Genomic DNA, 12,983 nt, shown 5'->3' on the forward strand with positions numbered 1-12,983 from the left:
ACGAAACTGCTTGATCAAATTAAAAACGAAAATTGGATGGTAAGCGTCAAACTTTTTTTGGGCTAGCAGGCGCTTCTATTTTTAATGTTGTTGATAAGGCAAGGGACAAGCTGCAGATTCAAAATAATTGAATCTACTGTTGAATCGCCTATTAAAGTCCCAAATCTGGTCACTGATAAGGGGAAATCACGTTGATTGGAGTCTGCCGAAAGCCCTTTGCCTTGCTTTTCTTGGTCTGTTCCAAGCATAGCATTGCGCATACATAAATAGGGAAGCAAGCCGAGCACGTCATCAGCACACAAGTCCTTCACTGGGTCAACGGAGGTTTTTGCTTCTTCTCCGGCGAAGGAGGGGGAAATAGCAGAGCCGCCGGATATGGCTTCGTGGAATTCAGGTCCGCTCGAAGTCACATACCAATTACTGGGTTGGTCCGCTTTCACCTGCTGGTCTATCAGTTTCTACCCTCAAGTCATCTTGAATTTTCGCAGGAAAAGGTAATAAAATCATTCTGAACACCATAGTTTCACGCTTGGTTCTTTTCTCAACAGCCTTGGCTTTATATAACTCTCTTGGTTTGTCTCAGTGTCGTGGGGCTCAACTTTGATTTCGCCCTGTTGAATCTGATCAAGCACTCTTCCTATCTCATCTACAACGCCTCTATGTTCTTCAGTTCCGCTGTTCAGAAGCAGTATTTTGAGGAATACGGCTATGGAGAGGTCCGTTCTATATACTTTGATGCAAGTTCTTGAATTGAGAATCCATATTCAATAGTCGTAATTCTATGTCAGGGGGAAAAGTAGGACTCCTTATTATAATCCATGCGACAAATATAAAATTTAGAGCAAATATCTTATCTTAGCTTGGTTTTTAGGTCATGTGCGATGCGGGTGACCTATCTCTACTAGTCTTGGCTGTACTTGGTAGGAAAAAAACATCAGCACTGGTTTCCTCGCCGCTTGCGTTTTTTTTGTTTTTTAGCCAGAGAGCTGGTTTTCCATGGGCGGAAAGAAATTTAGTCTCAAAAAAATTAAATTAAATTAATAACAATTGTATCCTTAATAAATTTGTTCAAAGAATGGGTTGCAAGTACTAATTTAATTTAAATACTTATAAACAGAAATCTTAGTTAGAGTTTGAGTGTTATATTTGAAACTTGAAAATTTTATCTGCAATTAAAATCGTTGAATTTGTAATTGTCTGAATCATATTTTCAATTCATTTTTTAAAAAAATTACACCCACTTGGTTATCATTAATTCAATCTTTTGGCACCTAATTATCATTCTCCCTTTTCTATCTCTACCGTGAGAAAATTCTACTGGAGTTTTCTAAATGGAATTCTTTTCAAGTCTAATTTTAATAGAATTAAAAACAGGATTACGTAGTCTTGTTTCTGGAACAATGATCAAGGTAATTCGGTGGTCAATTTAGCATTACCTTGGATTTTGAGTTGTCATGTTGAGACCCGTCCTACTTTTGTCCGCACTGGAATGCTAGCTAGCTTCAGGTGGATGAAACCTCGTATGCAGAGGATTTAACTTCAGTACTTGAATTGAATAGAAAATCCACCTTGATTAATAGCAATGCTTTGTTAGAGGCAAAAGTAGGATGCCTAATTATCATTAACATAATAGAATAAAATATATAACAATTATTATAGCTTATTTTTCAGACCCTGAATGATACAGACGATGATATTTTGTATTTATGTTTTTTGATTTTAGATGATACCTGTAGCAGCAAATGATGTTGCTTTCTCTGCCCATGCCGTGCTACTCACTGCAATTACTTTGTTTCAAATTGTGATCTATGAGGTAAGTGGTGGACTTTATTATCTGTTGATTTTGTTTTATTGGTTAAATTCTGAATTGCCCTGAACATCGTGACTTGTTCATATAGCGTGGAACTCAGAAAATCTCCAAACTTGCCTTTGGAATTGTCTCTGTGGTATTGCTTACTGCTGCGGTTTGTTTCTTCATAGCTTTGCCTTCACACTCTTGGCTTTGGCTCGTCTCCGTCTTCAAGTATGTTGACTCTTCTTTATACTTATTCGCGTTACTGTGCTTTTATGCAGAAAGATTACACTTCAGTTTCTTCACTGTTGTTAATCCTTAAATAGTTTGTTGCCAATCTACATGGGACCAAAAAAACAATTGTATCATGCGTTGTCTTACAACGTGGGGCCAACAGGCATGATGATTGATGAACATTCCTACATTGACTTGTTTCCAGTTTTCAATTTTCCATGGTCATGATGGACCAATAGGAATTAGGCCCTTCCTAACTTTGTATTAAAATTGATGTTGCAGCACAATTCAAGTATGTATGACAATCATAAAATATGTTCCTCAGGTTAGTTTTTTTCTTATCTTCTTGTTTCATTTCCTTTTTCGTTTCTTTATTATGTATTCATTTGGCGTTAATAAATTGTGTCGTGAATGAATATAGGCAATCATGAACTTCATGAGAAAAAGTACTGACGGCTTCAGCATTGGCAACATTCTGCTTGATTTCTCTGGAGGCATATCAAACTATGGACAGATGGTTGTGCAGTCCATTGATCAAGGTGTGTGATTTCCTCCATTGATAAGGCATAAGGGTTTATATTTTAGGGGAAACCATTAGATTAACATGTTGTAAATTGATGTTTTTCATTAATTTTTCAGGTTCTTGGGTCAACTTCTATGGGAATGTAGGAAAACTGATGCTGTCTTTGGTATTGAAAAATCTCAAACTCTTGTAGCCTATTAACAGTGAAATTTTGGTTCGGTTTAGGTAAACTAATGTGGATTGGGTTTTGAATAAAATTGAGAATTGCAGGTGAGTGTATCCTTTGACATATTTTTCATGTGTCAACATTACGTGTTTTATCCTGCCAAGAAAGCTTTAAAATCAGTGGCTTCTGTGGAACCTGAGGATGACATCAAAGAGCATCTTGTGCGACGTTGTGATGAACCAGTAACAGCGATAGAGAATGTGTGAAGTGTGATTTACTTCGTAATGATCATGTCAGCCTTCCTTGGATGAGTTCTTAAATTCCATACAGAAGGAGAATCATACACTTCAGTTTCCTCTTGAGAATGAATGTTGTGTATATATTTGTTCCGCGTTACTTTTTATTTATATTTTCCTTTTTTTGTTCCTCTTTAATTCGCTCTATGAAGCCAACAAATATTATGGGGCTTCTAAAGTGAAGGTGCCGTTACAATTTAGCAGTTATTGAAGGAGGCACTAGTGGTCCTGGCATGCACAATTTCATGGGAAATATAGATTTGGTCGCTGCCTCTAGCCATCCCCCTATCCATTTGTTTATTCTCTTGAGTGTAATGCTTCCCAGACAATGACATGATCAATGTCAGTATCATTCATGTATTAAATAAAAACTCTTATGTTTATCAAATAGTACATCACAATTCTTTCTCATTCCTACGTTTTTGTTTTGGCTAAAATTCATAAATTATAAATTCTAAAATTATTTAAGTGTGTGTACATAAACCACATGTCTGGTTATGACTATCTCATGAGAGCAGAAATAATAAAAAGCCTAATTAAACCAAGAGTAACAATAAGGGTGTCTTTGAATATGGGTAATAATACTCATTACTTCTCTCTGATCCTATTTCACGGATAGAGAGAGATGATTAATTTTGATTATATTTACAAAGTATTTCATTATTTTTTATATTCATCTTTACCTTCTTGCCCTCATTACATGTAAGGAAAAAATATTAAAAATAATTTTAGTTTTTATCTAAGTTAAAACTTATAAAATTTTAAGATAGAGTTAATGAGGTTTAAAATGATTTATAAATAGAATCATGGAAAGTAATTTTTTAAAAAAAAATTATTGAGAATTAATAACTAAAATCTTATAAATAGAACTGGATCAATAAAAAATCTAATGAACTGTAGACCTAATGAAAAAAGAGCTATGGATTTATTATGTCTTGTTTTTGTAGAGTATGCTAATAGTTTGCTTGGTGGACACTCACCGGAGGCGAAGACCAATGTTACAACAAAATTGAATTAAGCACCTTGCTCCCCAAGTTTTCATTACTGCGCCTATGGTTATATAAACCAAACCACATTCCCTCCTTCTTACCTCAATTTTCCGAGGCCCACATTACTCCACCCCATGAAGACAGAGGGTCGCCAACGTGGAATGGTCAGGTCTTACCAGATCCTACCGCCATCCCTCAACCCCCGACCCAAGACCCGATTCCGGAACCGCTTCGATTCACCTCCCTCCGCCGGCCTCTTCACCAAGGTTCCCTCTAAACCCAACAAGCACTGCAAGTTCACCGGCAAGGGCGCCGTCTCCGGCTACAACGCCTGCCACGTTCTCCCCTCCTCCAAGTCCAGGCACAAGGCGAAAGGCACCCACAAGCTCAAATCCTCCGACGTCTCTTGGAGCGCTCGCCTCGCATCTTGGCGGATTGTTGATGCCCGCCCCGGTTTCGCGCTCTCCGGGCTATCCGTTACCCAGATGTTAGACCGTCTTTCTGTCGACGACTCCGAAAACGAAGGTTGTGAGGAGATTGTCGGTGATTACACTGTGGGTCCGAAGGATTCCTATTCTTTTGTTGACCTCTTTCGTAGTGGTGATGATGTAGGGAATAGCTGCGATGAAGATGGAAATGGTTTTTGCGAGGGTGAGTCACGAAACTGACGACTGACGAGGCTTACATTTAACCATTTCTGAGATGGGATTGCAGATGGAGCAATTCCGGGTCGAAGAAGATGGAGATTGGTATTTAATTAAATGCTTAAGTGGTTAAACAATTTTCCGGTGGGATTATGATGTGGATTAAGGGGGTTGAGTTTGGACCTTAAACTGCTCAGTTTGAAATATTATCTTCGGTGATAAGTGGAATTGGAGATCTTTGCTGTTGCTGGCGTGTCGTATTATTTATATATATATATATATATATATTATATTACTTCCTTATATCTCCATTTTTATCAAATTATAAATTTATTCTCAATCGTACCCAATAGTTTGCTAAATTTCATTCACTCACGTTATCATTAATAAAAATTTAAACTATCATTAAACTTTTTCAATAACCTCAATAAATACAAGTTTCAGATATTTATGATTCTCATCAATCAATTACTGTCAAAATTATTAATGTAGAGTTTAAATATTTTAACTATTCTTATAATATTTATTTTAGTTAATGAATTTGAACTCATAATTTATATAAATCGAAATTACTCTTTCAACTTAAACCTTAATTTCACTCTTCACAAAAATGAAAGGAAAGGGGAAGAGATGGGCTTAGTAATTTTATCTTAATATCACCAATGATTCTAATGTACGTGCTTTAGTAGAGTCAAGTCATGCCTTTCTTTCATTTTCTTCCTCTCTTCCCTTCTAAATTTTTGAACAAATGAGCACTGACTTAGCCAGAATTTTGGCCGTGTGTCGCGGTGCATGCAACCTTTCGTTGCAGGGCATGGCACAGAAAGGCATTTTTTTGTGAAGATGCCTTTATGCATCGTAGTGGATTGTCCATACGTCGTGCCATATGGCATAGATGATTCTTCTTCAAATTTTTCTCTTCTTTCCTTGCCTCGATGGCCCAACTTTGCTTCGAATTCACATTTAGGGTTGAAATCACAATGAAACACATTTATTAAACTTCTCTGGCCACACACTTTATTAACTCATTAATTACTTTTATTAAGCTTAATTAATTAGGTTTAGATTTTTAAGATATTACACAATCAATACCAATTATAGAAGGATCTGGCTATTCTAAAAATGAAAAAAAGGCTAGTTGTTGCTTGAGTTACTTTATAAGATGGAGGCTTTTCGGATCAACTAGTCTATTGTGAGCTTGCATTTAAAAATGATGAGCATGTTAAAGCCTTCTTTAAGTGGTGAGATCAACTTCATTTTATATAGTTTTTAGTGGCTTTTACTGATTATTTTTAGCTTGTTTGTGCCTCTCTACTCCACCAAAGCTCACTTTCGACTCCTGAGGATACTCTTTCTCATCTCTTTTTTTGACTAAACTCATCTGGGCCTTCTCTTGCGGGCCTTTCACATGGCTTTCTTTATTCTTGGAAGGAATTATAAGCTTTGTCATTGCTATCCTCAGTCTACTCAATCTTTTAATCAGTGTCCATATATCGAGTTATAGCTTGCTAGAAGAAAGGACACATTGCTGTGAATTGTCCTTCTTTGACTTGTCGCTATTGTAAGAAGCTTAAGTATCTCATTAATCAATGCCCTACTTGTCACACCTGAAAATGCAATGTATATATTTTTTAAAATTTTAATCATTATACCTATGAAGTTTTATTAACTCACATGGTAATAAGATTATTTTATAGGTCTAGAGAGATTCAAAAATCTTACATGACTGAATGATCTCATTAGTAAAGGTGATCATAATTTAAATATATTAATTTGATTAATTAATTTTTTTAAATGTGTATTATATTATTATTTATTTATTATAAAAATTGAGAATCACGATATCTGTGAGGATTTATTATCCCACACGGTAATGTGCTTAATTTTAATCTTTACAAAAATTCTTAAAATCTCACATGGGACTTAAATATTTTATTGATTTAAATTATAAAAAAGAGAGCTAATTTTAATAGTGCGCTATTGGAACCCATTTTTAATATACAAGTTGGATCTTTATAGCTGCAAAATCTTATTAATTTACATGATATACGATCATTTTAAATGTCTATGAAAATTTTAAATTTCTCTTACGATATTGGTTATTTAAGAATATATCTCTTTTACTGTCTGTCATCCAAAAATTATTGTATTTCACTCTACAAATGAACTTTAAGAATGATAATTTAAAATTTTATACATCAAATTGCACATGTAGAGAAATATGAATATAAAAATTTAGCTCAAGAATGCCTTTGTACAGGAAGGGAAAAATTCACCAATTAAACTATAAAAATTGACATGTAGTTTATTGATCCACTCTTAGAAACTAATGTAATTGAATATGTAAATAAGATCTAAAAATCTTAAGAATTTTATGTCTCAAACAAGAGTTAGAGAGTGTCATGGATACAAAGTTTTGAACTAAAGTCATCTCTATATCAATATGTTAAAAAATTATAAATCAGGTTATAACAAACTAATAGAGGAAAACTTTTAATGACCATTCTGCAAAAACCAACATTTTTGACTGTGTAAATGGGCTCCAAAAATTATGAAAATTTTAGGGATTAAAGTAAATAGGAAAAGGAATGTCTGTGCAAAATATTAGGTAAATACCATGCAAATATAGATAAAGAAAAATCAACAAAGTAGGCTATATTTAAGTCATAAAATTAAAGCGAAGAATCTCAAGATAGCACTTGATATTAATGCACATCAACACATTTCCAAACTTCTCATGTTCACATAAGACCTTAAGCTGATACGTGAAGAGGCATACATTCAATCTTGAATTTTTAGCAAGCAAAAGGAAGGGAGAGCAACACAAGTTGGCTTACCGGGCATTATTAAGATATTCTATTCAAACATCGCACTGAGTGGAAAACCACACCTTTAAGCTCTCCTACAATAAATGCTTCAAAGAATATTAATCCTGAGCTACCCTTTTCCTCCCGGCAGGAGATTCTGCCAAGAGTTCTGGTTTTTATCTCCCCTCAGGGGTCATTGTTTTTATCATTGCTTCCATGAGCTTTAAACTCTTCTCTGCTTCTCGAATTTGTGCAGGACTAACCTTCCCCATGCCAGGAATCATTCCTATGACATGAGACACATAACCCATTTTTGTTACAGCACGAGTTTGTTTTTGAAAATCATTAAAGTCAAACTTCGCACTCATAATCTCCTTTTGCAGTTCTTTAGCATCTTCTTGACGCATAACTTCTTGCGCCTTCTCTACAAATGATAGAACATTTCTCATTCCTAATATTCGCCCTGCCATTTGATCAGGGTAGAAGGGTTTAAGATCATCCATGCGTTCTCCACCTCCTCGATCCTTGTTCAGACTCCCTTTTTTCTTTTGGTCCTCTCTTGCTCCAACCTCATTTTGGTTCTTTCTCTTCCTCTAACCTTTAGAAATCTGTGTTGTTGCTCTCTTAGTCTCCATCTCTCTCTCGATCTCAATCCCTGGTCAGACTCTCTGCCTTCTCGTTCTCGGTCCCTCTCCCTTATATTGAAGATGAAAATGAAAAACCAAATACTTGGGTAGCCTTCCATCCTCGTCTGCTTTCGTTTCTTCATTTTCATCTGCTCTCTCATTTTTTTCTGCGTGTAGTCTGTTGTGTTTGCTCGCCTTTTGTCTCTATCTTTTTTTGCTTTTCTTTCCTTCCTCTGCATTTCATGCTTGGATTCCTGCATGTGTTTCTTTTTTAGAGGTAAAGCTTCGTGCATGCGTCTACACATTTTTGCTTTGTCTGCTCTTTGCTTCTTCGTACACAAGTCTGCTATTAAGTGAAGACTTTTTTTCCTGCCTTCTTTTTGTCTCAGTTCTGCTCCTTGTTTCTGGCCAAAAGTGTTTTGCATGACTAGCGTTTCTCTTTGCGTTTTTCTTTTGTGGCTGAAAGTTTGCTTTCCTTCTCTTCATGTATGTGTTCTCTACATGGCTGCATTTATGCTCCTCACTTTTCTTTTTTGCTGGGTTTTTGTATGGTCTTCTCTTCTCGCATGTCTGGTTGAAAGTCATTTTTGTGTCCTGCTCTCTGCTTCTCTACTCCATCTTTCTGCATGCGAGTCTAATCTCCTTTTCTCCTTCTTGCTTGAAAGGTAATTTTGGGCCAGGTGATTCATCATTTCACCCGCCCATTCATTTTTTTTCATTTTTTTGTTAATCAAATTAAGAGAGAGAGAAATCTGATTTTGAAATATATATTTATTTTTTTATGAAAAATAATAAGATTTAAAAAGTTAACTTTTAAAAGTTGATTCCCAACATTTTTAAATGGTTGGGATAATTTGGGAGAGATTTTTTAAAGATTTAAGTAAAATTTTTTTTATTTTGTTAGATTATTATTATTTTTTTTGAAAATATAATTCTAAAAAGGATTAAATTTTGTTTTTGTATTTTTATATTTTTTGATTATTTTAATGAACTAAAAGAAATAAAATTTTAACTAATAAAAGATTATTTAGGTTAAAATAAAATTAAATCCTGTTAATTAAAATTTTTTTATTTTAAAAATATAATCATAAAAAGGATTAAATTTTATTTTTGTATTTTTATATTTTTTGGTTAAATTTATTATTATTTTTATTAAATTTAAAAAATGCCTGAACAGAATACAGTGTTCACACTACCCCTCCTCCCAAACTTGGTTAGGGGAGGACATTTATGTCTGGTTCCTCATGATCTAAGCCTGCTCTTTTTGTTTACTAATGAGTCATCTACTATTGCTGCTTCTACTTAGGGATTCTCTACCATTGCTAAACTTGAGTTTCTACTTTGTAAGATCATCTCCAGTTCTTCTGGCCCACCCGCTGCCTTAGCCACACCTTCAAGTACATCCTCTTAGTATTTTAATTTCACCTGTTATTATAATATCAGCCTTGACATTGCCAATAGTTGCCACAATCACAATATACAGTGGTAAATAGGGGCTATAAATCACTCCAAAGCTTACCATAAACTTGTTTGAATTCAAACTTAATAATTTTTAAACATATAGGAAGCATGGAAAAGTTTAAGAAGTAAAACACTTGAAAATAGGGTCAAACATATCATTTTAGCACATTCTAGCATGTATATCATGGCATGTGGCACAGAGAGGTCAATTTGACCTTTATATTGTGTGTTACAACTTGTGTACAACATGTTGCAGCAGACGTGACCCTGTCATGACAGCTTTTCAAGGAAAACTTCGAACATGCGTCATTTTCACATCTGATGTTCAATTGGAGTAATTCAAGAGCTCATGTAAAGCTTATTCGATAATCTAACTAATGGTGCAAAATGCATTACAGTCTAAGATCATATGTGAAATTTGGACATCTATATGTGAAAAGTCTGGTTTTTAACCAATATAGGGCATTTAGGTGCTCAAATCTCAAATCTTATATAATCAACTCAATTTAGAGCTTAAACCAAGTCAAATAGACTAATATATACTTGATTGTGCATTTAAATATATGATAACACACCAAATACAAAATTTAGCCACTTAATGCCTACAAGGTCTCCCTTACTAATCACCGTATAACTTCAAAACTTAAGTAATTAAGAGATCATCTCAAAGTACAATTGCCAAGCTATCAAAATTACAAATTAGGATCCCAGGTTTTTAAAATTTAAAACTCTCCAAAGTATCTTTGTGTAACCTCCCTGAAATTGAACCACAAATTACTTTGAATCATGGTAACATAGGGTTTTACCCTTAAAGGATTACCAAATTGTAAAGTTTTATAAAAGAAATTTCTCAAAATTCTTTCAAAGGAATCCCACTTTTTAACAATTCAAATCTCAAATATGATTTATGGACTCTAAATCAGAGTCTTGGAAACAAAGTGATAGCTTAAAAATTGAATGAGACCTAAATAATGAGTCTTGTGCCCTGCGGCGTGTCCTCTCTGTGCTATGTGCCGTGGCGCATTGCACAAAATTTGACAGATCTGTGCTGTCATATGACACCACAGGGAGCAAACTTTTAACGCATTCTAAATCTTCATTTGACGTCCGATTGAGGTGGTTTTGATATCTACATGGAGCTTTCTCTAGCTAATGGCACTGGTTTCATACTCAAGATCATTTTTTATAAAAAAGTTAGACATCAAAACCCATTTTAACCACTTTTTCACAAAATCTCATAAATGGGGTGTCCCAACTCAACCACACATGCCAATAGCTTACACCAACCATCTGATCACACTCAATGGACTCTCGCAAACTTGTGTAATGCACCACACACAATTAAAAACACTTATATCATAAAATCACCACTCAACCTCTATAAAGGGGAGGAAAATGTTGCATAAAATCAACAATTTCATTCAAGACTTCTCAGAATACATATGTTTCTACTTACACAAATATTTTGGCCCTATCCAAGGGTTCACAACCAAAACTCACTAACCCAGGGCTTAAAACACACTAGTTATACATAAAATCATGCAAGTTGTGTATAAAGCATGTCAAATAATCTTAGTTGACAACTACATTAACAAATACACATGAAAGTAATAAAAGAGAGGCATATATAGGATTACTTCACAAATCCTAGGCCTCTGTAAGTTTTTCTCGACTCAGATTTAATGAGTTAGGTCTTAAAAATTTTAAGAATTGAGGGATGAGTACAACCACTCAGCAATCAAGTTTCACTTAACCTATATAGTTGCATATTAATTGTAAATAGATACAATTAGACAAATAAGCATATATATCACATATCACCAGGTCATGGTTCACAAAACTAACAACCATGTGACCGGGCTTGTCACAAAATACTTATCATGTTATTCAGCAAAAACATAACACATGGTCGCAAAAATAACAACCATGCGCTCTCCACACATGTCGAACCATAAAACTAACAATCATGCAACCGGACTTATATGCATGATCAGATGCCAACCTTATATCCTCCTGTTACTTTCGACATGAAATCGATGGCTATCACGTGGCTATGTCTTTCACAAACTAACTTAGCCTTCCACTTGTGAGGAGCTACCGAGCCAGGGTGAACTCACTCACTTATGTAATTCAGTTTTCCCTAATACTAATAACCATGGGGTATTGTACCCCTAATCTAGCCTCCTCATGAACTGATGAAAACTAGTTAGGTTTGAGTCCGTCATATAACCAGTAAGACAGTCCCGAAACAACCATAGGACAAGGGTTACCTCCTAATTCTAATGGTCAGTGCCAAGGCTAGTTCCCGATTCCAATAGTCACTGCCAATACCATATGGATTTTCAACTAATCTACTTCTCTTTCTAAGCGAACTGCCGCCAATGATCATGCTATACACATTTCACACATATTATGCATTTTAACAATCATTTTTTAACACATGAACACATAACACAAATGCTCCACAATTCAACACACAATTCATTACAATTCTCTACCTATAGTAATAAATCACAATCAATTTTATAAAACACTAAAGGTGGTAAAATTAAGGTTTTCTTTTCAAAACCATTTCACAAATCAAACACTTTGCCAATATGCATCATTAATTTAACTCATTCATCATATTTTACTAAAACACAACTAATATTCAACCATAAAAGTAAAGCTTTTCCTAGTTACCTCAAACCTTTGAGAGGTTAAAGGTTTACCCCTCATTATACCAACTTTTCAAGGCTTTAACAAGCTGAATGGTGCCAAAAATGAACCTTTCTACATCCATACCACAATAATATCATTATCTAACTCTTAAAGCTTAATTAACATAAAATTTCACATACTCCATTTTTATCAACTCATAATCACTACTCATTCATACCCAATAGGCTCATTAAATTTTATTAACGCACATTATCATCAATAACACCTCAAACCATCATTAATGCATATAAACCTCTCCCAACTACCTCATAAATATCTCCCATGGGCCAACCACTTCTAAAATCATCAATGTAGTGTTCTAATACATTAAACAACTCTCATTATACGTATTTTAACTAATGAAATTGGACCCATACTCTTATGGATCAAAAATCTATCTCCCAACTCATACCTTACCATAAATTATCATAAATGAGGGAGAGAAAGAAAGAATGAGACTTAGATTACCTACTTTTAAGTATTTGGGAGCTTCAAAACGTTAGCAATGAGAGCCAATATGCATGTCCTAGCAGAGCCTCAGCGTTCTCTTCATTTTTCTCTTCCTTTTCTCTTCTGTTTTCATGTGTAGAACAAATTAGATATATTTGATTTTTGGCCGTGCGTTGCGGCGCACGCTGCCTTCCATCATAGCACATGGCACAGAGGAGCCTGTTGCATTTAAATTTGTCTTTATGTGTCATGGTGGACCAACTACGTGCCACGATGTGTGGCACAAAGAACAATT

General features: G+C 34.8%; 2 protein-coding genes across 2 annotated transcripts; both read left to right on the forward strand.

Annotated features, from left to right (window-relative positions):
* LOC129305959 (cystinosin homolog) lies at nucleotides 1–3,422 on the forward strand. Its single transcript, XM_054946200.1, has 8 exons — nucleotides 1–494; nucleotides 584–716; nucleotides 1,724–1,813; nucleotides 1,899–2,023; nucleotides 2,309–2,351; nucleotides 2,448–2,565; nucleotides 2,666–2,715; nucleotides 2,820–3,422. The coding sequence occupies exons 1-8, from the start codon at nucleotides 376–378 to the stop codon at nucleotides 2,979–2,981; spliced, it is 840 nt and encodes a 279-aa protein (XP_054802175.1). The 5' UTR covers nucleotides 1–375; the 3' UTR covers nucleotides 2,982–3,422.
* A 696-nt stretch (nucleotides 3,423–4,118) lies between these two features.
* LOC129305960 (uncharacterized) lies at nucleotides 4,119–4,877 on the forward strand. Its single transcript, XM_054946201.1, has one exon. It carries the CDS (start codon nucleotides 4,135–4,137, stop codon nucleotides 4,666–4,668), a length of 534 nt encoding a protein of 177 aa, XP_054802176.1. The 5' UTR covers nucleotides 4,119–4,134; the 3' UTR covers nucleotides 4,669–4,877.
* Nucleotides 4,878–12,983: the final 8,106 nt, after the last annotated feature.

This window comes from Prosopis cineraria, unplaced genomic scaffold (assembly GCF_029017545.1).
Source record: "Prosopis cineraria cultivar Desert tree isolate PC_DT_omini unplaced genomic scaffold, ASM2901754v1 PC3, whole genome shotgun sequence".
Classification (NCBI taxonomy): Eukaryota; Viridiplantae; Streptophyta; class Magnoliopsida; order Fabales; family Fabaceae; genus Prosopis; species Prosopis cineraria.

What these genes read in the sequence shown, in the direction of transcription:
- LOC129305960 (XM_054946201.1), top strand. Translation starts at nt 4,135, where the DNA reads ATGAAGACAGAGGGTCGCCAACGTGGAATGGTCAGGTCTTACCAGATC.
- LOC129305959 (XM_054946200.1), top strand. Translation starts at nt 376, where the DNA reads ATGGCTTCGTGGAATTCAGGTCCGCTCGAAGTCACATACCAATTACTG. An exon ending in TCATAAAATATGTTCCTCAG is followed by an intron (nt 2,352 to 2,447) that starts GTTAGTTTTTTT and finishes GAATGAATATAG; the next exon opens with GCAATCATGAACTTCATGAG. An exon ending in TGTGCAGTCCATTGATCAAG is followed by an intron (nt 2,566 to 2,665) that starts GTGTGTGATTTC and finishes TTAATTTTTCAG; the next exon opens with GTTCTTGGGTCAACTTCTAT.